The 25,104-nt window shown below is 66.8% G+C and overlaps 3 protein-coding genes across 5 annotated transcripts in view; all 3 read left to right on the plus strand.

Moving 5' to 3' along the window:
• The window catches only part of FLNC (filamin C), a 30,388-nt gene extending 9,011 nt beyond the window's left edge, over window positions 1-21,377 (plus strand). The window contains exons 3-48 of one of the 3 annotated variants that reach the window (XM_090041324.1): window positions 558-655; window positions 739-889; window positions 1,047-1,165; window positions 1,306-1,383; window positions 1,839-2,001; window positions 2,527-2,727; window positions 2,957-3,094; window positions 3,433-3,559; window positions 3,709-3,845; window positions 3,932-4,125; window positions 4,304-4,417; window positions 4,498-4,641; window positions 5,005-5,128; window positions 5,215-5,375; window positions 5,557-5,647; window positions 5,735-5,904; window positions 6,268-6,385; window positions 6,581-6,840; window positions 7,411-8,008; window positions 9,240-9,413; window positions 9,898-10,060; window positions 10,172-10,332; window positions 10,444-10,611; window positions 10,692-10,815; window positions 10,913-11,069; window positions 11,157-11,346; window positions 11,514-11,537; window positions 11,710-11,957; window positions 12,346-12,417; window positions 12,661-12,751; window positions 12,841-12,981; window positions 13,176-13,304; window positions 13,407-13,580; window positions 13,689-13,850; window positions 14,357-14,560; window positions 14,640-14,792; window positions 14,896-15,018; window positions 16,493-16,735; window positions 17,855-18,124; window positions 18,574-18,711; window positions 18,791-18,906; window positions 19,106-19,238; window positions 19,333-19,509; window positions 19,875-20,093; window positions 20,192-20,422; window positions 20,517-21,377. In XM_090041324.1, the coding sequence (XP_089897450.1) occupies window positions 558-655; window positions 739-889; window positions 1,047-1,165; window positions 1,306-1,383; window positions 1,839-2,001; window positions 2,527-2,727; window positions 2,957-3,094; window positions 3,433-3,559; window positions 3,709-3,845; window positions 3,932-4,125; window positions 4,304-4,417; window positions 4,498-4,641; window positions 5,005-5,128; window positions 5,215-5,375; window positions 5,557-5,647; window positions 5,735-5,904; window positions 6,268-6,385; window positions 6,581-6,840; window positions 7,411-8,008; window positions 9,240-9,413; window positions 9,898-10,060; window positions 10,172-10,332; window positions 10,444-10,611; window positions 10,692-10,815; window positions 10,913-11,069; window positions 11,157-11,346; window positions 11,514-11,537; window positions 11,710-11,957; window positions 12,346-12,417; window positions 12,661-12,751; window positions 12,841-12,981; window positions 13,176-13,304; window positions 13,407-13,580; window positions 13,689-13,850; window positions 14,357-14,560; window positions 14,640-14,792; window positions 14,896-15,018; window positions 16,493-16,735; window positions 17,855-18,124; window positions 18,574-18,711; window positions 18,791-18,906; window positions 19,106-19,238; window positions 19,333-19,509; window positions 19,875-20,093; window positions 20,192-20,422; window positions 20,517-20,704 (7,559 nt within the window). In that variant the 3' untranslated portion in view covers window positions 20,705-21,377. The remainder of the gene's footprint in view (window positions 1-557; window positions 656-738; window positions 890-1,046; window positions 1,166-1,305; window positions 1,384-1,838; window positions 2,002-2,526; window positions 2,728-2,956; window positions 3,095-3,432; window positions 3,560-3,708; window positions 3,846-3,931; window positions 4,126-4,303; window positions 4,418-4,497; window positions 4,642-5,004; window positions 5,129-5,214; window positions 5,376-5,556; window positions 5,648-5,734; window positions 5,905-6,267; window positions 6,386-6,580; window positions 6,841-7,410; window positions 8,009-9,239; window positions 9,414-9,897; window positions 10,061-10,171; window positions 10,333-10,443; window positions 10,612-10,691; window positions 10,816-10,912; window positions 11,070-11,156; window positions 11,347-11,513; window positions 11,538-11,709; window positions 11,958-12,345; window positions 12,418-12,660; window positions 12,752-12,840; window positions 12,982-13,175; window positions 13,305-13,406; window positions 13,581-13,688; window positions 13,851-14,356; window positions 14,561-14,639; window positions 14,793-14,895; window positions 15,019-16,492; window positions 16,736-17,854; window positions 18,125-18,573; window positions 18,712-18,790; window positions 18,907-19,105; window positions 19,239-19,332; window positions 19,510-19,874; window positions 20,094-20,191; window positions 20,423-20,516) is intronic. The other 2 variants (XM_090041325.1, XM_090041326.1) reach the window with 2 other exon arrangements.
• A 785-nt stretch (window positions 21,378-22,162) lies between these two features.
• Window positions 22,163-23,294, plus strand: ATP6V1F (ATPase H+ transporting V1 subunit F). The gene is made up of 2 exons (XM_090046252.1): window positions 22,163-22,388; window positions 22,745-23,294. The coding sequence occupies exons 1-2, from the start codon at window positions 22,231-22,233 to the stop codon at window positions 22,944-22,946; spliced, it is 360 nt and encodes a 119-aa protein (XP_089902378.1). The 5' UTR covers window positions 22,163-22,230; the 3' UTR covers window positions 22,947-23,294.
• A 109-nt stretch (window positions 23,295-23,403) lies between these two features.
• On the plus strand, window positions 23,404-25,024 carry LOC149865325 (protein SPMIP1-like). Its single transcript, XM_090041335.1, is given in 2 exon segments — window positions 23,404-24,661; window positions 24,664-25,024. Coding segments are annotated over 2 exon segments (720 nt in total). The 5' UTR covers window positions 23,404-24,162; the 3' UTR covers window positions 24,885-25,024.
• Window positions 25,025-25,104: the final 80 nt, after the last annotated feature.

Raw genomic sequence — 25,104 nt, forward strand, 5'->3', positions numbered from 1 at the left:
GGAGTGCTGCTCCCATCCACCCCCCCCGTGACCTTCTGTCCCTCCCCCAGGCTGGAGAAGGATCCCAGGAGTCCTGGCTCCCCCCCAGGCCCTTGGGCTTTGCCCAAATTAGGTTGCAGCCGCGCGGGCGTCATCCATCACCCCCAGGCGCTGAGACAGGGGTGCTGGGGGGCGGGGCGGGGCCAGGCGGAGCAGGGAGCCCGGGTGCCCTGGTGCCCTCCCTGGATCTGGGGGGGCAGGGGCAGGGGCTGGGCTGTATCCGTGGCACCAGGCTGGGGAATCCCGTCCCCCCCGTCAGATCCACAGCCCCCCCCCCGCCAACCCCATGGCACCGTTATGTGCAGCTCACCCCAGAGCAGGTCGCATTTCCCAGGGTCCGGGCAGGGGAAGGGGAGGTGGGTGGGCCACGGGGAAACAGGCATGCAGGGGGCCTGTTTAACCCTTCCCCTGCTGCTTCCTGGAGGGGCACGTGGGCAGGGCCGGCTCCAGGCAGCGCGGGCGGCCAAGGCCGTGCCCGCCCCCGGCTGACGCGCCGCCCGCTCCTGCCCCCAACGCAGGCCTGTGTCCGGACTGGGAGACATGGGACCCCAACCAGCCGGTGGAGAACGCGCGCGAGGCCATGCAGCAGGCTGACGACTGGCTCGGCGTGCCCCAGGTACCCCCCACCCGCCCGGGCAGGGGCTTGGGGGGCACAGCCGGGGCACCGGGACCCTGACCCCCTCCGTCGTCCGCCCCCAGGTGATCGCCCCGGAGGAGATCGTGGACCCCAACGTGGACGAGCACTCGGTCATGACCTACCTCTCGCAGTTCCCCAAGGCCAAGCTCAAGCCCGGCGCCCCCCTGCGCTCCAAGCAGCTCAACCCCCGCAAGGCGCTCGCCTACGGGCCCGGTACGCCCGGGGGGTCTGGCATGGGGGGGGGAGCCCGGACACCTCGGCTCCAGGGGAGGTTATGGGGTCTGCCGGGGCCCAGGTCACGGGACTGGGGGGGCGGGGGGGGGGCCTGGTGCAGGGCAAGGCCCCCCTGACCCCGTGGCCGTGGCCGCAGGCATCGAGCCGCAGGGCAACCGGGTGCTGCAGCCGGCGCACTTCACCGTGGAGACTCTGGAGGCCGGCATGGGCGAGGTGCTGGTCTACGTGGAGGACCCCGAGGGCCACACTGAAGAGGTCGGGACCCCGGGGTGCCGGCGGGGCGGGGGGCCTGGACGCCTGGGCTCTCTTTCGGGTCCGGGGGGGCCAGGGGGTGCAACGGTTGAGGCAGGGAGCCCGGGCTCTCGGCACCCTGTGACCCCCGCCCCCTCCCCCAGGCCAAGGTGGTGGCCAACAACGACAAGAAGCGGACGTACTCGGTGAGCTACGTGCCCAAGGTGGCCGGGCTGCACAAGGTGAGCGCCCCGCCGGGAGAGTCTCCAGCACAGCGGGGTCTCAGACCCTTGGGAGGGGAGCCCCGGCCCGCAGAGGCCAGGCCCCCCGGGGCTGCTGTGTGGGCGGGGTCAAGGTCAGGTCTCTCTGGTCCTGGTGGGGCTGTAGCGGTGATGTCATCAGCGTTTTGGCCTGGGTCACAGAAGCTGATGGAGGGAGATCGGGGGTGTGGCCAGGCAATGATGTCATCAGTTCCCAACTCAGGTCGCAGCACTGATAGGGGGTAGCGGTTGTGGGTGGGGCAGGGGGCGGGGCTGTGACAATGATGTCATTGGCCCCGGGGCTGATGGAGGGGTTGGAAGTGGGACAGGAGACGTGGCCCTGATGTCACTGGTCCCCGGCCCAGGTCCGGGTACGGATGGGGGCCTGTGGGCGGGACAGAGGCGTGGCCAGGCAGTGATGTCATTGCGTGGCACAGGTCACGGTGCTGTTCGCGGGGCAGAACATCAACAAGAGCCCGTTCGGCGTGAACGTGGGCCTGGCGCTGGGCGACGCCAGCAAGGTCACGGCGCGCGGCCCCGGCCTGGAGCCCGTCGGCAACGTGGCGCACAAGCCCACCTACTTCGACATCTACACGGCCGGTGAGCCGCGCCAGACTCACGATGCACCGGGGCGCGGGGAGGGGGCAGTCCCACAATGCCCTGGGGACAGACCAATCCCAGAGTGCACTGGGGTGCTGGGATGGGGGTATGCCCACGGCTACCGGGTTGGGGTGGTCCCACAATGCACTGGGGTACTGGGATAGGAGTAATCCCACAAGGCACTGGGGCAATGGCATAGGGGCCTTCCCACAGTACATAGGCAACGGGGTTGGGGCAGTCCCACAATGCACCACTAGGAGCGGGGCAAGCCCACAATGCACTGGTGTGGCCGTGGGAGGGATTCCCACCCTGCACTGGTGATGGGGGTTTCCCATAATGCCCTGGGGACACCTGATGGGGATATTCCCGCAATGCCCTGGGGCTCTGGTCTGGGCGATAGGGAGCAAGGTTCCCTGGGAGGGGGTGGCCCCTGCGGCGTGGCGTGGCATGGCGTGGCGCAACGTGGCGTGGCGTGGCGCAACGTGGCGTGGCGCGGCGCGGCGTGATAGGTGCACTGTTCTGCAGGGGCGGGCGCAGGCGACGTGGCCGTGGCTATCGTGGACCCGCAGGGCCGGCGCGACACGGTGGAGGTGGTGCTGGAGGACAAGGGCGACAGCACCTTCCGCTGCACCTACCGCCCGGTGCTGGAGGGGCCCCACACTGTGCACGTCTCCTTTGCCGGCGCCCCCGTGCCCCGCAGCCCCTTCCCCGTCCACGTGGCCGAAGGTGAGGCACCCCCAAGTCCCACTGCGGGGGGCAGCCCCCCAAGCGAGCCCGGGGGCCATCACCGCCTGACCCCGCACGTGGTTGGGAAGGGGCAGGAGGCGGGGGCCAGGACACCTGGGTCCTTTACAAAGCTTTAGGAGGGGCCTGGGGGTATCGGGGGTTAGCACAGCAGGGCCGGGACCCCGGACTCCCGGGTTCGCTCCTGCTGAGCTGTGTTTCCCCCCCGCAGCGTGCAACCCCAACGCCTGCCGGGCCACGGGCCGGGGGCTGCAGCCCAAGGGCGTGCGGGTCAAGGAGGTGGCCGACTTCAAGGTGTTCACCAAGGGCGCAGGCAGCGGGGAGCTCAAGGTCGTCGTCAAGGGTCCCAGTAAGTGGGGGGGGGGCAGCGAGGGTGGAGGGGCCCCGCAGCACTGGGGGAACTGGGGTCGGGGGTGACGGGCACAGGGAGGGTGAGAGAGAGCAGCCACTGCTCCCTGTTGCATAAAGCAGTGTGCGAGTCCGTGTGTACGCACGTGCCGGCCCATGTGCACGTGTGCGAGTCCATGTGCACATGCGTGTGCCTGTTTGCGAGTGTGTGCAGATGAGTGAGTCTGTGTGCACATGCGAGTGCTCGCATACACGTGTGCAAGCGTGTCACACCGTGCTGCACAGGGTCTGGGGGGGCCCCCCCCAGCATCCCCTGACTGAGGTTCTGCCCCCCCGCAGAGGGCCTCGAGGAGCCAGTGAAGGTGCGAGAGGTGGGCGAGGGTGTATACGAGTGTGAGTACTATCCCGTGCTGCCCGGCAAGTACAGCGTCACCATCACCTGGGGCGGCTACGCCATCCCCCGCAGGTACGGGCGGGCACAAACCGGGGGACTGGGTTTGGGCTGTCCTCGCGCCCCTGGCATTGCACTCCCACGTGCATCACAAGAGCTCCCAGCTCCAACCCAGTGCCCCAACACTTGCACCCTAACCCCCCCACCTCCCTTGTCCCCCGCAGCCCCTTCGAGGTGCAGGTGGCACCGGAGGCAGGACTACAGAAAGTTCGTGCCTGGGGGCCCGGCCTGGAGACCGGCATGGTGGGCAAGTCGGCCGATTTCGTGGTGGAGGCGATCGGCACCGAAGTGGGCACGCTGGGTGAGTGGTGCGGGGCCGGGGGTCTTGGGGGAGTCCCTTCCCAGCCTCAGCCACAGCCACAGCTGCTGACCCCCCGGCCCCTGCAGGCTTCTCCATCGAGGGCCCGTCGCAGGCCAAGATCGAGTGCGACGACAAGGGGGACGGGTCGTGTGACGTGCGGTACTGGCCCACGGAGCCGGGCGAGTACGCCGTGCACGTCATTTGCGACGACGAGGACATCAAAGACAGCCCCTTCATCGCACACATCCTTCCTGCCGCCCCCAACTGCTTCCCCGAGAAGGTACCACGGCCCCTGGGGGCCGGCTTTGCTCCTGCTCCCCAGCCCAGGGTATTGGGTGGAGCAAAGAGGGCTGAGACTTGCCAATTTGCAGCATGTCAGGGACCTGCAATGCAGCAAGGAGGGCACGTGGGGCATGGCTTGACCTCAGCGACCCCCCCATGTCTAACCCCACCTGCAGGTAAAGGCCTTTGGGCCTGGCCTGGAGCCAACCGGCTGCATCGTGGACCGGCCGGCCGAGTTCACCATCGACGCGCGTGGTGCTGGCAAGGCCGAGCTTAAGATCTATGCCCAGGTAGGGCCTGGGTCTGGTGTGGGGAGGGCACATTGGGAGGTAGCGTGGAGGCGCCAGCTGAGACCTGGCCGTGCCCGCAGGACGCCGAGGGCTTCCCCATCGACATCAAGGTGAAGGACAACGGGGATGGGACGTACCGCTGCGTCTACGTGCCCACCAAGCCCATCAAGCACACGGTCATCCTGGCCTGGGGCGGCGTCAACATACCCAAGAGCCCCTTCCGCGTAAGTGCCATGGACACCCCCCCGGCACCATCACCAGTCCCCCAGAAACGCCCCTGCACTGCCCTGGGGCTCCCCAGACCTGCCTGTGCCCCTCCCTACAGCTACCGTGCACCCCTCAACCCCCACCAGACTATCCCAGCCCCGTGGGCCCCACCACGTATCCTCCTAGACCCCATAACCCTGTGCCCTCTGCGTACCCCACTGACCCCTGCACCCCCCCCAGGCTCCTCCAGTCCCCCCACAGTCCCCCAGGACACCCTATGTGTTCCTGTGTCCCCCCCAGGCCTGCCCCACCCCACACGGAGCTGGGAAGGGAGGGGCAGAGGCCGCAGCAGGGCTGGGGGTGACACTCTCAACCCACAGGTGAGCGTGGGCGAAGGCAGCCACCCTGAGAAGGTGCGGGTGTACGGGCCAGGAGTGGAGAAGACAGGGCTGAAGGCGAACGAGCCAACGTACTTCACCGTGGACTGCAGCGAGGCCGGACAGGGTGAGGCCACGGGGTCCCCTGGGGGCTGGGGGCGGGGACCACGGCCCCCCATGCCCACGCATGACGCCGGTGCCGCCTCCCCACAGGGGATGTGAGCATTGGGATCAAGTGTGCGCCAGGCGTGGTGGGGCCGGTCGAGGCCGACATTGACTTCGACATCATCAAGAACGACAACGACACGTTCACCGTCAAGTACACGCCGCCCGGTGCCGGGCTCTACACCATCATGGTGCTCTTTGCCAACCAGGTGTGGGCACAGGGGCTGCCCCAGTCCACCCCAGAGCTGGTCGCATGCCCAGGCTGGCTCCAGGCTCCGTGGCCGTGGCCGTGCCGAGCCAAGTGGGCATCCCTGGGTGGGCAGGCGCTGAGGTCGTGCCTCCCCTGGAGGGGTGGGCAGGGCCCGTCTCACCCTCTTTGTGCCTCCCCAGGAAATTCCAAGCAGCCCCTTCCGCATCAAAGTGGACCCCTCCCACGATGCCAGCAAGGTCAAGGCTGAGGGGCCGGGGCTGAGCCGCACAGGTGATTTGGGGGCTGGGCTTCACGTTGCGGGGGGGATGGGAGGGTGGGAGATGGACGTTCCCTGCCACTGACCCCCGCTGCCCACAGGCGTGGAGGTGGGGCTGCCCACGCACTTCACCGTGCACACCAAGGGCGCTGGCAAGGCCAAGCTGGACGTGCAGTTCGCTGGCCCTGCCAAGGGCCCAGCCACGCGGGATGTGGAGATCATCGACAACCACGACTACTCCTACACCGTCAAGTACACAGCACTGCAGCAGGTTGGAGCCCCTGCCCCACCAGGACCCCCTGGCGCCCCCCCTTCCCCGCGGGTGTCTGGGCTCTGCACTGTCAGCCTGGAGCCCCCGTGAGAGAGAGCCCAGGCATCCAGGCTGCCCCAGGAGCCCCACTAATGCCCTCGGGCCCCACCACCGCCTCCCTGGGGCTCCACGCAGCACCCTCCTGCCCAGCTCCAGGATGTCCCCCAGCCTCCTTCTCACAGCCCTGCCCCAGCCCTTTGCCCCCCAAGGCACTGCCCCTGCCCCCAGCCCAGCCCGCTGCACAGACGCCCCTCCCCATGCTGCCCCCATCTCAGCCCCTGCCCAGCTGGGCACCCCGTGACATGGGCACCATCCCCCCTGCAGGGCAACCTGAGCGTGGTGGTGACGTATGGAGGGGACCCGGTGCCCAAGAGCCCCTTCACTGTGGGTGTGGCACCGCCCCTTGACCTCAGCAAGGTCAAAGTGCAAGGACTCAACAGCAGTGAGTACGGGTCGGGTATGGGGAGGTTATGTACTGGGGCGTGGGCGTGGGCCCTGGGGACCAGGCGCCGGGGGCTGGGCTTGGGCGGGGTGCTGTGGGGTGCCGGTGGTGGCAGGTAACACCCAGCTCCATGGCTATGGCAGGCTCAGCGGGCATCCCTGGGTGGGCCAGTGCTAAGACCAGGTCTCTCTGCAGAGGTGGACGTGGGTCGGGACCAGGAGTTCGCGGTGAACACGCGGGGCGCGGGCGGCCAGGGCCAGCTGGATGTGCGCATCACATCGCCCTCGCGCCGGCCCATCCCCTGCAAGGTGGAGACAGGCACTGGTGACGTGCGCCCGGTGCAGTACATGCCGCCCGAGGAGGGGCCCTACAAGGTGGAGGTGGCCTACGATGGGCACCCTGTGCCCGGCAGCCCCTTCGCCGTTGAGGCCGTCATGCCCCCTGACCCCTCCAAGGTGAGTGTGGGCCCCCCGGGGGGGGTAGGCTGGGCTGGGGACCCTGGGGTCTGCTCCTGCCCCTTGGATCCTAACCCCCCACTGCTCTCACTGCCACATGGCCAAGCCTCCAGGCTGCAATACTCTCTTGCACACCCATGCACTTTTGCACAAGCCTAGATTTGCAGGCGCATGCACATGCGTGGGCTGGAAGGAGACATCCTGGGCCTCCACGTCCAGCTCCTCCCCATCACGACTGCCCGGTGCCCCCCCTTTCCACACCCCCAGCCCCGGGCACCTGCTCCCAGCCTATATTTACCATCACTCCATTTAGCCCAGCATTGTCCCATGGCCGAAATAGCCCCGCGCCTTCCTGTTGGCGCCTGGAGCCCCGCTCAGCTGTCGTGGCCCCCGTGCCCACCGCCCCTGCCCGGTGCCTGCCCAGCTTGTGCCCACTGCTGCCGGGATGTGCTGTTAGGCTGGGGGGGATGGGGCACTGGAAGCATGAAAACGGCTCCGACCTCACCCCCTGGGCAAGGCAGCACCACTCTCCCCATAACTCTTACGTCCCCCCATAACTCTCCCCGGCAGGTTTGCGCCTACGGGCCGGGACTGAAAGGCGGGTTCGTGGGCAAGCCAGCGCCGTTCACCATCGACACAAAGGGCGCGGGCACAGGTGGGCTGGGGCTGACGGTGGAGGGCCCGTGCGAGGCCAAGATCGAGTGCCAGGACAACGGGGATGGGTCGTGCTCCGTGTCCTACCTGCCCACGGAGCCGGGCGAGTACGCCATCAACATCCTCTTCGCCGAGGCCCACATCCCTGGCTCGCCCTTCAAGGCCGACATCCAGCCCCTGTTCGACCCCAGCAAGGTGACGGCCAGCGGGCCGGGGCTGGAGCGCGGGCGGGCAGGTGAGACGGCCACCTTCCTGGTGGACTGCTCCAAGGCGGGCGAGGCCGAGCTGACCATCGAGATCATCTCGGACGCGGGCGTCAAGGCCGAGGTGCTGATCCAGAACAACCGGGACGGCACCTACAGCATCACCTACACGCCCGCCTGCCCCGGCGCCTACACCATCACCATCAAGTACGGCGGGCTGCCCGTGCCCAAGTTCCCCGCCCGCCTCACCGTCGACCCGGCTGTCGACACCAGCCCCATCAAGGTCTACGGCCCCGGCGTGGAGCCCCGAGGTGAGCGCAGAGCCCCACCGCTGCCACCAGCCTCGCCTCCCTGCCTGCCCTGGCTGTCCGCTCGCTGCCCCGCGCTGTCGGCCCCAGCCCCGCTCTGCCGAGCCGCACGGCTCTGCCTCTGGCCTGCTGCCTAGCACTCCCTCCCCATGCACCTCCGTCCATCCGCCTGTCTACCTGTCTGCCTATCTCTGTTTGTCTGTCTATCCATTCATCATCATCCTGGACGCTTGTGCACATCCACTGAGGCTGCTCCAGTGTGCTGCAATTACACGTGTCAGCGTCCCCGTGCCAAAAAATGGCAGTGGACGTGTTTGAACTAAAGATAGTCGAATGAGCTTTAGTTAAAAGCGCCGTCACCGTTTTTCAGTGCAGGGTTGCTCACACATGGGATGCTCCGGACGCCTTAATTAGAGCGGTACTTGGAACCACTCTAATTAAAGCCCTCCTCCCACCCTCTCCCAGCTCCCAGAGCATGTGTATAAATGCCCTCTGTGTCTATCTACCATCCATCCATCGTCAGTCTGTATCTATCTATGTCTGCGTGTCTAACTATACATCATCACTATGTCTACCTAACTATCCATCCATCAACAATGTCTGTCTGTCTTTCTGTCTATCTATGCATTCTTTATCTACCTACCTATCTAGCTATCGTATTTTCTTGCATACAGCATATACCAGAATAACCCCCCACCTTGTTTTAGGCGGGCCGAGTGAAGGCAGGGGGGCTCTTTCCCCATAGTACCTGAGCAGCAGCTCCCAGGGCTTGCGCTGTTAGCACGGCCCCCACCAGAAGCTGCAGGTCCCACATTGCCTCTCTTATCCTGTGCACCCAAAGCCCAGCGGCTGGGCTGAGGAGAAAGCGGGCTGTGTTGTATGCAAGAAAATACAGTAATGTCTCCCTTTCTCCATACGCCACCGAAACTTTGCCATCCTCCCCCCCGCCCCACCTCTGCCCTGTTCTCCTGCCCCGCACCCACCCCATCCCTACCTGCCCATCCCACCCCCACCTTGAGCTCTGCCCCCACCCCAACCCCCCTCAGGCACCCACTCCCAGGCCGGCTCAGACAGCCTAGGGGCTTCGGGGGGTGGGCTCCCAGAGACCTTTGGCAGGGGGAGGAGACGGCGGTGTCCCCGCCAGACCCCAGTGCACCCCCCGCAGCACCCCCTGCCGGCCACAGCGCCCCCTGCTGGCGGTGCTGGTGCTCAGGCCTCTGTGCCGTCCCGCCAGGCGTGCTGCGCGAGGTGACCACGGAGTTCACAGTGGACGCCCGGGCGCTGACCAAGACCGGGGGCAGCCACATCAAGGCACGCGTTGTTAACCCCTCGGGTGCCAAGACGGACACCTACGTCACGGACAACGGGGACGGCACCTACCGCGTCCAGTACACGGCCTACGAGGACGGTGAGGGGCCGGACTGTCTCCCCCATTCGCCCCCCGCAACTACTGCAGTACCCCCCTGCTGGGGGAGGAGCAGCACAGTGCCTCCTGGGCACAGAGGGGGAAACTGAGGCACAGCGGTGGGCTGAGGTTTCACGAGGGAAAGAGCCCAGGCGTCCGCGCACCCAGCCTGTAACCACTAGCCCCTACTCCCCTCCCCAGCTGGGGGGAAACCCAGCCCCTCTGCCCCGCCCCCGGCGGGCCCTGCTGTAGGGGAGGGGTGATTTATCGCCCAGACATAATGAGCAGGTGGTGCTGGGTCCGGGGGGGGGGGGCCCGCTGGCCGGGGCCCCGCCGGCCGCCGGCCGCGGGCTATTGTTAGGCCGAGCGGAGCCGCACCTGTCACCCGTCACGTGGACCGGCCTGCCCTTGACCCCAGCGTGGCTGGGGGGGGCTGGGTGCCAAGGGGAGGGGGCCGGCAGCGCAGTGACCCTGCTCCCCCCGCCAGGCGTGCACCGCGTGGAGGTGACCTACGACGACGTGCCGGTGCCCAAGAGCCCGTTCCGCGTGGCCGTGGCCGAGGGCTGCGACCCCTCCCGCGTGCGGGCCTACGGCCCCGGCCTCGAGGGGGGGCTGGTCAACAAGGCCAACCGCTTCACCGTGGAGACCCGGTACGGCGCACCCCCACCGCCACGCGGGGCAAGACCCCAGCCCGGGCAGCACCCGGGGCCGGGGGAGGCCCGGCGCCAGACACTGAGCGGGGCGGGGGTCTCTTCCTGCAGGGGCGCGGGCACCGGGGGGCTGGGGCTGGCCATCGAGGGCCCGTCGGAGGCGAAGATGTCGTGCAAGGACAACAAGGACGGGAGCTGCAGCGTGGAGTACATCCCCTTCACACCCGGCGACTACGACGTCAACATCACCTTCGGGGGACGCCCCATCCCAGGTGGGGACCCCAGCCTGGGGGCTTTGGGAGCCTCATCCAGGGTCTTCTGCCCCCTCCATGTGTCCTCTGCCCCGTCCCAAGGGTATTTGACGCCCCTCTTCCCCCCCGCAGGGAGCCCCTTTCAGGTGCCGGTGAAGGACGTGGTGGATCCCAGCAAGGTCAAGTGCACGGGGCCGGGGCTGGGGGCCGGCGTCCGGGCCCGGGTGCCGCAGACCTTCACGGTGGACTGCAGCAAGGCCGGGCGAGCCCCGCTCGAGGTCATGGTGCTGGGACCCTCCGGTAGGTGCTGCCTCTGGCTGCTGGGGTTGGATTTCGGGGAGTCCCCTGCTGCCCCCGCTCTTACCCTGCCCCACCCCCAGGGCTGGCGGAGCCGGTGGAGGTGCGTGATAATGGTGACGGGACCCACAAGGTGAACTACACGCCGGCCACCGATGGGCCCTACACCGTGGCCGTCAAGTATGCGGGACAGGAGGTGCCGCGCAGGTGAGCCGGGGGGCGCGGAGCAGAATCGGGGCCGTTCGAGGCTGGGCAGGGGGAGACGGGGCCCGGTGCTGACCTCCCCGGCTCCCCCTGCCCACAGCCCATTCAAGATCAAGGCGCTACCGGCGCACGATGCCAGCAAGGTGCGGGCCAGCGGCCCCGGGCTGAGCGCGGCCGGCGTGCCCGCCAGCCTGCCCGTGGAGTTCACCATCGACGCCCGCGACGCTGGGGAGGGGCTGCTCACCGTGCAAATCCTTGTGAGTGCTGGGCGTGGGGGGTGCGGGCTGGCAGGGACCTGGGCCTGGGCGGAGGGTGACGCAGCGGCGCTCTGCCCATGCTTGCAGGACCCTGAGGGCAAGCCCAAGAAGGCCAACATCCGGGACAACGGGGACGGCACCTACACAGTGTCCTACGTGCCCGATCTGACCGGGCGCTACACCATCACCATCAAGTACGGCGGCGACGAGATCCCCTTCTCGCCCTTCCGCACCCACGCGTTGCCCTCCGGCGATGCCAGCAAGTGCCTCGTCACAGGTGCGGCCCCGGTGCCCCTCACTCCTGCCCCACTATCCCACCAGTGCCCCTCATTCCCAGCCCGCAGCCCCTACCACCTCCAGCCAATGCCCCCCACTCCCGACCTGCACCCCCGCCAGCCGAAGGCAGTCACATCCTCATTCGCCTTCCCCTCCCTCTCTTTGCAGTGTCCATCGGGGGCCACGGACTGGGTAAGTCCTCTCGTCACCACCCAGCCTGGGGCAGGGGAAGGGGCAAAGCCACAGGATGGCACAGCTGACGGGGGTGGGGGGTCAACCAGGATCCCCACTCGTGGCTCCTCGGGCATCGTTCCCCAAGGGCGGCCCCCATCCTCGCGGATGACCCCTTCCCCTTCCTCTGCAGGCGCCTGTCTGGGCCCTACCATCCAGATCGGGGAAGAGACGGTGATCACGGTGGACGCCAAGGCGGCCGGCAAGGGCAAGGTAACCTGCAAGGTGTCCACGCCCGACGGGGCCGAGCTGGATGTGGACGTGGTGGAGAACCACGACGGCACCTTCGACATCTACTACACAGCCCCCGAGCCCGGAAAATACGTCATCACCATCCGCTTCGGCGGCGAGCACATCCCCAACAGCCCCTTCCACGTCCTGGTAGGCGCCAAGAGGCCGGGGGGCACGGCTTGGCACAGGAGGCGTGGCCGTGGGGTGGAGGCGTGGCCAGGGTGTGGGCAGTGGGCAGGGGTGTGACGGGTGGGGCAGGGGGTGTGGCTGGAGCACGGGGTGGAGCTAGGAAGTGGGCGCGTGGTTATAGTGCAGGGTGGGCTGTAGCGGAGGGGGGTGCAGTCAGTGCCAAAGCTAAGCAGCGTCCGACAGGGTCGGCTGCTGGAAGGGAGACATTAGGCCGGCTGCTGGGGGGCCCCAGGGGAGAGATTTCCCCCCCAAAAGCCGCTGCACATTAGCTACGCCCAAGTGTCCTGGAGGGCGAGAGTGCCACTCCCACATGCCCCCACCGGGCACTAACAGGCTCCCGCCTCCCCAGGCCTGCAAGACGCCACCCCCTGCCGAGGAGCCCAGCCAGACGCCACCCACCGGCGCCTTCCCACCCCGCTGGGTACCTGCCGCCCATGCCCGTCCCCCCTCCCCCCCCCAGCACCTGCTAGCCTGTCCGTGCGCACCACATTGCCCTCCTCTCGCACGTGCAGCGCTGTGCACCGCACGCTGGGGGGTGGTGGGCGCGGGCACCAGCTTGCTGCCCTGAGCACCCCCTGCTGGCCGCGCCATCTCCTCACAGCTCCATCTCCGGGCAATGCTCCCCACCGCCATGCCCCTACTGACCCTCTCTCTGCCCCCCCAGGCCACGGATGAGCCGGTCGTGCCCGCTACCGAGAGCTTGCGCCCCTTCAACCTGGTCATCCCCTTCACTGTGCAGAAGGGGGAGATCACGGGTAAGGCAAAGGGGTGGGTAAATGCACGTGGGGGCGGCACAGAGAAAGGGGCCGGGGATCAGGGTGACCCGGTGCCCCCGTGCCCACAGGCGAGGTGCGCATGCCTTCGGGGAAGAAGGGGCGGCCCCGCATCACGGACAACAAGGACGGCACCGTGACGGTGCAATACGCGCCCACTGAGAAGGGGCTGCACGAGATGGACATCAAGTATGACGGCAACCACATCCCAGGTGCGGCCGCTCCTTCGTGATGGCTTTGGTGGCCAAAGGGTTAACACTTCCCTTCCCCCCTCTCCAGTGCCCCCAGCCCCTGTCCATGGGCACTCAGGGAGGAGACGGGGGTGCTGGGGGCTGGGAGCCCCGACACCTGGGGGCAGGTGCAGGGGCCCGTGGCTTCCCTGACGCCCCCTTACCCCCACTTCTAGGGAGCCCCCTGCAGTTCTACGTGGATGCCGTCAACGCTCGGCACGTCAGCGCCTACGGGCCTGGCCTGAGCCACGGCGTGGTCAACAAGCCGGCCACCTTTACCATCATCACCAAGGACGCGGGTGAAGGTAGGCAGCGCAGGGGGCTCGGAACGGGCTGAGGGCAGGCTGGGGGGCAGCCAGGAGGGGACCGGGGGTGTCCCAGCCCCCGTGACGTGGCCCGTGGCACAGGGGGCCTGTCGCTGGCCGTGGAGGGCCCATCCAAGGCGGAGATCACATGCCAAGACAACAAGGACGGCACATGCACCGTATCCTACCTGCCCACGGCGCCCGGCGACTACAGCATCATTGTGCGCTTCGATGACAAGCACATCCCCGGCAGCCCCTTCACCGCCAAGATCACCGGTGAGTACCTACCCCCTACCCACAATCCCCTACAGGGTGACCTGGGCCCCGAGCCCCCACCCACGTGGCCCTGCCACCCTCCACTAACCACTTTCCCCCCGGCCACAGGTGATGACTCCATGCGCACGTCACAGCTCAACGTGGGCACTTCCACGGACGTGTCGCTGAAGATCACGGAGACGGACCTGAGCCTGCTGACAGCCAGCATCCGTGCACCCTCAGGCACCGAGGAGCCCTGCCTGCTCAAGCGCCTGCCCAACCGCCACATCGGTACAGCCTGCGGGGGGAGGTCAATGCCGGACACACGTGGCCATGGTTGTGGTTGTGCTCATGGCATGACGTGGACGCTGGGTGCAGATGGCCATGGCTGTGGGTGGATGGATGCTGGATGAATGTGACACTGGCTGTGGCTGTGGGGGAGGTCAGTGGTGGGCAGTTGTGCCCGTGGCCTAAGGTGGATGCTGGATGAGTGTGACCATGGCCTTGGAGGGTCAATGCTGGGCACACGTGGCTGTGGTTGCAGCCGTGGCATGAGGTGGATGCTGGGTGCATGTGGCCATGGCTGTGGGTGAATGGATGCTGGATGAGTGTGACAGTGGCTGCGATCGTGGCTGTGGCTGTGGCTGTGGCTGTGGGAGGAAGTCAGTGCCGGGCAGCTGTGGCCGTGGCATGAGGTAGATGCTGGGTGAATGCAGCCGTGGCTGTGGAGCAGGTGGATGCTAGATGGTTGTAACCATGGCCATGGGCACCCCCCTGACATGTTTGTCCACCCGCAGGGATCTCGTTCACACCCAAGGAGGTGGGCGAGCACGTGGTGAGCGTGCGCAAGAGCGGGAAGCACGTCACCAACAGCCCCTTCAAGATCGTGGTGGGGCCCTCAGAGATCGGGGACGCCAGCCGCGTCAAGGCCTGGGGGGCCGGGCTGGCCGAGGGCCGCACCTTCCAGCTGTCCGACTTCATCGTGGACACGCGCAGCGCAGGTGAGCACGGCGGGGGGTGGCTCGCGGGTGGGGGGGCGGAGGTCCACAACATGGGGCTGACCTGGTGCCGTCCGTGCAGGCTATGGAGGGCTGGGGCTGTCCATCGAGGGACCCAGCAAGGTGGACATCAACTGCGAAGACATGGAGGACGGCACCTGCAAAGTGACCTACTGCCCCACCGAGCCAGGCACCTACGTCATCAACATCAAGTTCGCCGACAAGCACGTGCCAGGTGCGTGCAGGGCTGTAGCTGGTGGTTTGAGCAGGGGGGAAGCAGAGTGGTGGGGCGGCAACGCAATGGGTGCTGAGGCCGTGCTCCCCCCGCCCTCCCGTAGGCAGCCCCTTCACGGTGAAGGTGACAGGTGAGGGGCGCATGAAGGAGAGCATCACGCGCCGGCGCCAGGCCCCCTCCATCGCCACCATCGGCAGCACCTGTGACCTCAACCTGAAGATCCCAGGTGGGTGTCAGGGGGTCTTCCTCCCCCTCCTTCTCCTTCCTCCGGGATGCACAGGATGTGGAGACATTAGAGGGGCGAGGGGTGGGCAACAAAGAGCATCAAGGGCCCGGGAAGGCAGGTCCTAGAGGAGAGGCCGGAGGAGCTGGGTGTGCGCAGCTTTGGCAGGGATGGGAGTGCAGACATCAAACACCCGAGGGCTGCACGGAGGAGAGGGGCAGCCCCTGTTTGCTCTTGCTGCAGAGCAGGACGCGGAGCCACGGGGCTGGACGTTGCAGCCAAGGAGGCTTAGGTTGGATGTCAGGAAACACGTCTGCATTGGTAGAGCAGGGAGGAGCGGGAGAGATGCCGGGGAGGGGTCCCTGCAGGGGTCAGGGAGAGGGTGGAGGGGTTGGTCCTGGGGCCAGTTTTGTTCAATTTCTTCATCAGCGACCTGGAAGATGGGATGCAGTGCAGTGCAAACTTTGGCAAGTTTGTAGATGACACCAAGGCGGGGGGGGGGTAGTAGGTGTGCTGGAGGGTAGGGATAGGATTCAGAGTGATTGGAGGATTGGGCCAAAAGTCATCTCATGAGATACATTCGGCAAGGACAGGTGCAAAGTCTCCTATGCACCGGTGCGGGCTGGGGGTGACAGGCTGGGCAGCAGTTCTGCAGGAAAGGACCCAGGGGTGATGGGGGACAAGAAGCTGAACAGGAGCCAGCAGTGTGCCCTGGGTGGCAAGAAGGTGAATGGCATCCTGGGCTGCTCTGGCAGGAGCATTGCCAGCAGTATTTATTCCCCTCCATTCAGCACTGGGGAGGCCACATCTGGAGTGCTGTGTCCAGCTGTGGGCCCCCCACTACAGAAAGGATGTGGACAAATTGGAGAGTCCAGTGGAGGGGAGTGAAAATGGTTGTGGGGCTGGGGGACAGGACTGGTGAGGAGAGGCTGAGGGACCTGGGCTGATTTAGTCTGGAGAAGAGAAGACCGAGGAGGATTGAACAGCAGCCGTCACCTCCCTGCAGGGGGGCTGCAAAGAGGCTGGAGCTGGGCTGGTCTCAGCGGGGGCAGGTGACAGGACAAGGAGCAATGGGCGCAGGCTGCAGCAAGGGAAGTTGAGGTTGGATGTTAGGAAAAACTCTCATTGGGAGAGTGGTGAAGCCCTGAGACAGGCTCCCCAGAGGGGTGGTGAAGTCTCCATCCTTGGAGGCGCTGAAGACCCGGGTAGACAACGCCTTGGCTGGGACGATGGAGTCGCGGCTGGTCCTGCTTAGAGCAGGGAGTTGGACTCGATGTGATGCCCTGAGGTCCCTTCCAGCTCTCGTTGTCTCTGATTCGGTGACGGGCGCTGGGCAGGAGGATCTAGGCGCAGCGAGGCCCGTCCTCTGCTGTGGGTGCGGGCGGGGCTGGGGCAGGCAGCTGGCTCTGGGGAGGGGCCTGTGCCCACCTTGCCTGGTCTGACCTGCCCCCCCCCCCCACCCCGTGGCGCGGAGCAGGGAACTGGTTCCAGATGGTGTCGGCCCAGGAGCGGCTCACGCGCACCTTCACGCGCAGCAGCCACACGTACACGCGCACGGAGCGCACCGAGATCAGCAAGACGCGGGGCGGCGAGACCACACGCGAGGTGCGGGTGGAGGAGTCCACCCAGGTCGGCGGCGACCCCTTCCCCAGCGTCTTCGGCGGCTTCCTGGGCCGCGAGGGCCTCGGCGCCTTCAGCACCATCGCCCGCAGCCAGGAGGGTGCGCGCCTCGCACGCGCGTGTGTGTGTGTGCACGTGTGTGCATGTGCCTTTGCATGACTCGGCCTGCCAGGGTCTGTGCCTCGAGTGTGCAAACGTGCCTCACATGTGTGTGCCATCTGTACTTGCGTGTGTTGCACAGGTGCATGCCTCAGCTGCCCATCCTGTCCTTGTCTGCTGCATCGTGTGTGTGTGTGTGTGTGTGTGTGTGTGTATCGACCTCACCCATCTGTGTGTGTGTCTGTGTGTATGTGTGCGTGTGTACGCAACTCACTAACATGGGCATACCTCACGAGTGTTTGCCTTGCATGTGCGGTCTGTCTTTGACGTGTGCATGTGTGTGTGCAGCTCACACGTGTCTCTGCCTTGCATGTGAGTGGGTGGGTGCAGGGCTTGCATGCCTGTCAGGGGTCAGGGATGTGTGCCTCACGTGTGTGTATATATGTACCATACTTGTGTGCATGTATGTGCTCCTGGCACATGCACATGCATGTCTCACATAGGTCACACGTGCTTGCACCTTGCATGTATGTGTATGCACATGCCCCTTGTGCATGCCTCATGTATGTGCAGGTGGGTGCATTGCATGTGTGTGCACCTTCATGTGCCTTTGTATGCATTTAACACCCGTGTTTGTCCCTTGCATGGTGTGCAACTCCCTTGTGTTTTGCCCTACACACGCAGTACCACCACACCTTACTTCCATGTGTGCTTCCCACGGGCACGTGAGTCTTTGCATGTCCACCCATGGGTGGGTGTTGTGCGCACCCCCCCACTGCACCTGCCCTGCACGCACACATCTGCACCCCTTCTGCACGCTTGCCTCGTGCCGTTTGCGTGTGCGCGTGTGTGCGTGTGCGAGCACCTCAGCCAGGCTCCCAGCTCCCCACCCACAGCCACACTCATCTCGCCCACGGGGGCAGTCAGCGGGTTTTGCAAGAGGGCGACATGTTGCACGCATGTTGTGCACACAGGGAGGGGCTGCCGAGCCTTCCCAGGGGTGGGGGGGGCAGCTGGGGGAGGCCATGGCACCCCCCGCTGGGTCCCCGCTGCGCCTGGGGGGCTGTGCACGGAGCCAGGCCGGTGCCTGAGGCTGCGTGTGCATCGCGTGTGCGTGCAGGTGAGGCGGCACCGCAGGACATGACGGCGCAGGTGCTGAGCCCGTCAGGGAAGGCGTCAGAGGCGGAGATCGTGGAGGGAGAGGACAGCGCCTACAGCGTGCGCTTCGTGCCACAGGAGATGGGCCCCCACACCGTGGCCGTCAAGTACCGGGGCCAGCACGTGCCCGGCAGCCCCTTCCAGTTCACTGTGGGGCCCCTGGGCGAGGGCGGTGCCCACAAGGTGCGGGCAGGCGGCACCGGGCTGGAGCGCGGCGTGGCCGGTGTGCCAGGTAGGGGCGCTCGTGCGGGGACGGCAGGGTGGGCAGGGCTTGCATGCGCAGGGGCGGAGCTTGCACAGACCAGCCCACACAAGGAGTGCAGCAATGGGGAGGGAGCAGCAATGGGGTGGGAGGAGCTTGCACAAGGGAATGGGCGGACTTTGCACAGAGCAGCTCCCGTGGAGACTGGGGAGGGCAGAGCTTGCACGCGGGGGTGGGTGGAGCTTGCACAAGGCACCTCAGAGGGGCTTTGGTGTGGGAAGAGGTCACACGGGGTGGGCAGGGCTTGCATGGGGACAAGGGTAGCTGGCAGGGGGTACAGGGAGCTGGGAGGGCATGGGGGTGTCACAAGGAGGCCATGGCGCAGAGAGGTCTGAGCTGCTTGTGGGAGGCTGAGATACCCGGGGGGGCAGGACAGGGGCACCTGGCCCCAGGCTGAAGGCCCCGGTCCTGCCCCACAGCCGAGTTCAGCATCTGGACACGAGAGGCTGGTGCTGGGGGCCTGTCCATCGCTGTCGAGGGGCCCAGCAAGGCTGAGATCGCCTTCGAGGACCGCAAGGACGGCTCCTGCGGCGTCTCTTACGTGGTGCAGGAGGCTGGTGAGTGCTTCCCCGCCCACCCCCGACCCGCGTGCAAGCTGCATGCACACGTGCGAGGCCTGACACCCTCCCCCTGCAGGCGACTACGAGGTCTCCATCAAGTTCAACGACGAGCACATCCCCGACAGCCCCTTCGTGGTGCCCGTGGCCTCCCTGTCCGACGACGCTCGGCGCCTCACGGTCACCAGCCTGCAGGTAGGGCCCTGCCTCTACAGCACCCCCTGCCCACCAGCGCCCCACACTCCCAACCCACAGCCCCCCTGCACGCAGGAACCCCCCGCTCACGACCTGAACCCCGATTGCTCCCATTTCCCCACCCCCCCCAGCACGGTGCCCCCAGTGCCTGCCCTTGCCCCCATTGCACAGGGCCCACACACGTCCTCTCCTCCCACAGGAGACGGGGCTAAAGGTGAACCAGCCGGCCTCCTTCGCAGTGCAGCTCAACGGCGCGCGCGGGCTCATCGAGGCCAAGGTGCACACGCCCTCGGGCGGCGTGCAGGAGTGCTGCGTCTCCGAGCTCGACAGCGGTGAGCGGGGTCATGGGGGGGACTGAGGGCCTGGTGCAAGTGTGGGGGCTGGGGCAGGTGCCTCACTGACACCCCCCCGCGCCTCCGCCTCCAGACAAGTCAGCCATCCGGTTCATCCCGCGGGAGAACGGCGTCCACTCCATCGACGTGAAGTTCAATGGACGCCACATCCCCGGCAGCCCCTTCAAGATCCGCGTTGGGGAGCAGAGCCAGGCTGGCGACCCCGGGCTTGTCACCGCCTACGGCCCCGGCCTCGAGGGCGGCACCACAGGTGGGGGGGCTTGGGCTCAGCGGGGTCAGGGCCTGGATAGGAGACCCGGGGTGGGGCTGCTCGGGGTCCGGCTAAGCAGGATGGGGCAGGGCTGGGGTCTGGGGTCTGGGTGGGAGACCACGTAGTGGCATTGGGCCACCTGTACAGCTCTCCAAGCTAAGCAGGCTTAGGTAAGGGTGGGGCCTGGATGGGAGACCATGCTGGGGGCAGGAGGCACCAAAGCACCAGTCTCTGTGCCCAGAGGGGTGGGCTTGTCTGCCTGCCTGGTGCCCCCTACCGCAGCTGCAGGCAAGGGTGGGGGGCTGCTTTTGATGGGTGGAGAGTGCTGGGGCGCAGCCCCACTGACCCCCCGTGTGTGCCCACAGGCGTGTGCTCAGAGTTCTTTGTGAACACGGTGAACGCGGGCGCAGGCGCGCTGTCGGTCACCATCGACGGCCCCTCCAAGGTGCAGCTGGACTGCCAGGAGTGCCCCGAGGGCCACCGCGTCACCTACACACCCATGGCGCCCGGCAGCTACCTCATCTCCATTAAGTACAGTGGCCCCCACCACATCGTGGGCAGCCCCTTCAAGGCCAAGGTCACAGGTATGGTGCTGACCGCCCCCCAGCTCTGCTGGTGCCCCCCACTCCTGCCCCACAGCCGGCAGGACGGGCTCCACAATAGGCTGTCCCCTTCCCCCCAGGTCCGCGGCTGTCAGGCGGGCACAGCCTGCATGAGACGTCGACGGTGCTGGTGGAGACGGTGATGAAGTCAGCGGGCGCGGCGGTGGCGGTGGCAGCAGCACGGGGCCCCGGCTTCCCGGCCATGCCTAAGTTCTCGTCCGACGCCAGCAAGGTGGTGGCGCGCGGCCCCGGGCTCAGCAAGGCCTTTGTGGGCCAGAAGAATACCTTCACGGTGGACTGCAGCAAGGCTGGTACGAGGGCAGGGCCTGGGGTGAGAGGTGGGGCCTGAGGGGAGGGGCGTGGGAAGGGGCATGGCCCAGCTGACACCAACCCTCCCCTTGGCAGGCAGCAACATGCTGATGGTGGGCGTGCACGGGCCCAAGACACCGTGCGAGGAGGTGTACGTGAAGCACGTGGGCGGGCGCATCTACAACGTCACCTACACGGTGAAGGAGACGGGCGACTACGTGCTCATCCTGCGCTGGGGCGATGAGAACGTGCCTGGCAGCCCCTTCCGCGTCAGCGTGCCCTAGGCTGCACCAGCCCCTGCCTCCGCCGGTGCCTGCGTGTCTTGATCCCTCCCTGCCCCACCAGTGCCCATCTGTCTCAGTCCCCCCCTGCCCTGTCAGTGTCCGTCTGTCCCGATCTCCCCCTGCCCCGCCAGTGCCCGCGTGTCCCGACCTTCCCCTGCCGTGCTGGCGCCCATGTGTCCTGATCTCTCCACCCCAAACCCACCAGTGTCCGCATGCCCTGATTCCCCCATCCTGCCAATGCCTGTGTGCCTTGATCCCCCCTGCCCTGCCGGTGCCCATGTGTCCCAATCCCCTTGCCCCACCAGTGCCTGTGTGCCCTACCTAGTACAGCACATGTCCCGACCCCAACCCTCCCACCTGCCAGCACCACTGCACACCGGCTACCCACAATGCCCTGCACCCGGGCCCTGGGCAGAAGGGCCCTTTGCACTGGTTCTCAGTGGGGTGGGGGGTAGAAAGCACTGCCTGCCTGCGGGGGCATGGAGGGCAAGAGCCAGGGAGATACAAGGGGACATGGTGCCCCCCACCTGGGGGATCCCAAAACCAGTCTTTTTTTTTGTAAAAAAGGAGAAAAAAAACTATATACAAAAAATGCTGCTGGGGGGGAGGGGGGAGCCAGTGCCCCCCTCTCAGCACCCCCCACCACAATAAACCACTCGCTCATCTGCCACCAGCACTGCATCCTGTGATCTGTGTCTGCTGGGAGGGGGGCAGGTATGTGCCAGCCTTAGGGCCCCTCACGCTGACTCCTGGGCCTGAGTGGTTCCCCCCACCTGCTCAGGGTCACGCCAACCCCCCCACAGGGGCCAACGCAGTGGGGGAGAGGCCTACAGGGCATCCTGGGGGCCCGGATGCCTGGGTTCCCTCCCTGCTCTAGGGGGGGAATAGGATTTAGGACCCTTGGGCTCCCCCCCCAGCTCCTGGGAAGGGATTAAGGTTTAGGACCCCTGGGCTCCCCCAGCTCTGGGAGGGGGCAGGGAGTAGGGTTTAGGACCCCTGGGGGCTCCCCCAGCTCTGGGGGTGGTAGGGTTTAGGACTCTTGGGGTTTCCCCCAGCTCTGGGAGGGGGCAAGGAGTAGGGTTTAGGACTCCTTGGCTCCCCCAGCTCTGGGGGGGTAGTAGGGTTTAGGACCCTGGGGGCTCCCCCAGCTCTGGGAGGGGGCAGGGAGTAAGGTTTAGGACCCTTGGGGTCTCCCCCAGCTCTGGGAGGGGGCAAGGAGAAGGGTTTAAGACCCCTTGGCTCCCCCAGCTCTGGGGGGCTAGTAGGGTTTAGGACCCTGGGGGCTCCCCCAGCTCTGGGAGGAGAATTATGGTTTAGGACCCCTGGGTTCCCCCCCGCTGGGGGTTGGGTAGGACCAGCATGGTCCGAGCATGCGCAAAGCAGCGCAACCCGCGCAGGCGCCGAACGTTCTGGGAGCTCCTGCGCCTGCGCGCAGCGGCTGGGCGGGGAGGGCGGAAAGGGGCGGGCCCTACCCGGAAGCGCGGCGGAGAGGAGCTGACGGCGGCTGCGGGGGGTCAGCCGGCGCCATGGCCGGCCGCGGGAAGCTGCTGGCTGTGCTGGGCGACGAGGACACGGTGACCGGGTTCCTGCTGGGCGGCGTGGGCGAGCTGGACAAGCACCGCAAGCCCAACTTCCTGGTGGTAGAGAAGGAGACCAGCATCACCGAGATCGAGGAGACCTTTCGGTGCGGGGGGCGGGGGATTTGGGAGTGGGATGGGGATAGAAAGAGGGGCTGGGGCAGATTGGGGGGTGGGTGTAGGAAGAGTGGGGCTGGGGCAGGATGGGGGGTAGGAAGGGGGACTTGGGGCAGGTTGGGAGGATTTGGGGGCAGAAAGAGTGGGGCTGGGGCAGGGTGGGGGGTAGGAAGGGGGATTTGGGGCAGGTTGGGAGGATTTGGGGGCAGAAAGAGTGGGGCTGGGGCAGGATGGGGGGTAGGAAGGAGGATTTGGGAGTGGGATGGGGTAGAAAGGGGGATTTGGGAGTGGGTGTAGAAAGAGAGGGGCTGGGGCAGGCTGGGGGACAGCTGGTATATCCCCCCAGGAGCTTCCTGAGCCGCGATGACATCGGCATCATCCTGATCAACCAGTTCATCGCGGAGCTGATCCGGCACGCGATCGACGCGCACACGCGCTCGCTGCCGGCCGTGCTGGAGATCCCCTCCAAGGAGCACCCCTACGACGCCGCCAAGGACTCCATCCTGCGCCGCGCCAAGGGCATGTTCACGGCAGAGGACCTCCGATAGGCGCAGGGCGGTGCCCTGCCCCCCCCATGCGTGTGCACCCCCAAGGCCAGCGCCCCTCCGTCGTGTATGCTGTGACCTCTTTTCCCCATCTCACCGGTACAACCCAGTTCAGGGCCCTGCGCCTTCCCCGGAGTCCCCAGGCCAGCTCTAGGGACTGGGACACGGGGGTGCAGGATCCTTGTATTGGCCCTGCACGATGCCCTTGTCTGGGGAGGGCTAGCTGGGGGGGCTGCAGGTAGGTCTGGCTTGAGGCTGTCTCCCCCACCATGCTGTTTCGTAGCACCCGGTGCTCACCCCAGTCTTTTGTGTCTGTGAGTGCACTGCCCTATCATTAAATAAGTTCCCGAATGTCCTGGCCATGTCCTTGCTGGGGGGTCTGGGCGGGGGGGCCTGGTCTGCACCCAGCTCCTGGGTGCCCCTGAGGGGGTGCGGGCCCCCCTGCCCTGTGACTCACCGGCAGCCCGGTGCTCGTGCCCATGGCTCATTCCATGGCCCCGAAAGGGGAAGTGCCCAGGGGCCGGAGCAGCTGCTGCTTCCCCTGCCTGGGGCTGGGCTCGGACCCCCCCAGCCCTGCAGCGCAGCTCCCTGGCTCTGGCTCTGCCGCCCGCCCTGCCCTGAAGCTGGGCCTCAGCTGGCAGGAGGCCTTTGTCCTTGCCCTGCCCTTCCCCAGTCCTGCCCAGCTTCCCTGCCCTGAACCAAGCGGCTCCAGCCGGTTCTGGGTCTGCACAGGCCACGCCAGAGGAGCCAGGGCTGGCTGGGCAGAGACTAGGGAGCATCAGGGCTGGCAGGGATGAGATCCCCTAGCCCTGGGGCCAGGCCATCCTGCAGATCGGGGGTGAGAGCCGGTCTGTGGTGCCCCCAGCCACTGCCTGGCTGTGTTGCAGTGCCTACCACCAAGCCTGGCATCAGCATAGAGCTGGTGTCAGCACAGAGCAGGGGAAGGGGGAGCACCCTGATCCCCAGCCTGCCCCTGCGGCAGCCAGGCTCAGTGGTGCCTGCGTGTCCCTGCTGCTGGCATGGGGCCCCCACAACACTAGTCCAGGGTGGGCCTGGTTTGCTGGTGCCTCAGCCACGGACCCCTGCCCATGTCCCGTGCCCGCCCCACCCGGGCTCTGTGAGCTCACAGCCGTGTAGCACGGTCGTCTGGGCAACATGCGGCCGCAGCACGAGGCCCAGGCGTGGACGGGGAGGCAGGAGCCGCACGGGCACCAGGGCCATGGCGCGGGACATGATCACGGACACGCAGAAGCAGGACTTCCTGAAGGAGCAGTTCCGGCGCGAGGGGCAGCTGTGGCTGCGCTGGTACGGCCGCTACTGTGAGCCGCTCCTCGCCCGCCAGCCCCCACGCCGCCCCCCGACCCCTCATCGCCTCCAACTGCCCACGCTGCCAGCTGCACCCCCAGCACCACCCCCAGCACCCAAGCCCCCTGCGCCCCCAGAGCCACCCCCGCTGGGCCCCCGCATCAAAGAGATGAAGCCGGTGCCCCCCGACGTGCAGGCGCTGCTGTACCAGGGCATCTCACACGACGGGCAGGGGCGGTGGCGCTACCTGCGGGCACGTGCCGACCTCAGCCCCGAGGACAAGTATGATGAGCCTGTCACCTCCAGCTTCGACTATGGCTGGCATCTGGGTGAGGCGGGGGCTGGGGTCAGGCACATCCAGCTGTGCTGGGGGGGAGCGGGGGTGGCAGGAAGGCACAGGCACTGCCAGCTCTGCAGATCCGGTCTTTATTGCCCATTTCTGCCCCCCACAAGGTGCCAGGAGGTGCCCAGGTGAGGGGGGTCTGGGTGCCCCATACCCTGACCCCCCTTTCCCCCCCGTGTGGTGCAGGGCCAACCCAGATCTCTGTGCACCCTGTGCCCAAGTGCCGCATCGACAGCTTCTTCCGCCGCAACGGTGCCTTCGCCCTGCTGGACCCCCGTGATGTGGCTCTGTGAGACCCCCACCCCCAGGTTTGCTAACACAGGTGCTGGCCAAACACCAGGGTCCTTGTGTCTCTTCATCACCCTCCCAGGTCTGGGGGGCCCAGGTGCAGGTTTAGGGGGGCGCTGGGGTCCGGGGGGGCAACTGGGCACCACGTGGCTCCTGTTCGCCAGGTGCTGGCATCAGGGGGTCCAGGAGCTCCTGGAAGCTCCGCGTGTTCCTGCGGGGGGGGGG

This window comes from Crocodylus siamensis, chromosome 4, assembly GCF_052110815.1.
Source record: "Crocodylus siamensis isolate JL-2025a chromosome 4, ASM5211081v1, whole genome shotgun sequence".
Lineage (NCBI taxonomy): Eukaryota > Metazoa > Chordata > Crocodylia > Crocodylidae > Crocodylus > Crocodylus siamensis.

Excerpts from the sequence above, each read along its gene's own strand:
- ATP6V1F (XM_090046252.1), top strand. The coding sequence starts at position 22,231 with ATGGCCGGCCGCGGGAAGCTGCTGGCTGTGCTGGGCGACGAGGACACG. Across the intron at positions 22,389-22,744 it reads GAGATCGAGGAGACCTTTCG|GAGCTTCCTGAGCCGCGATG; the intron begins GTGCGGGGGGCG and ends ATATCCCCCCAG.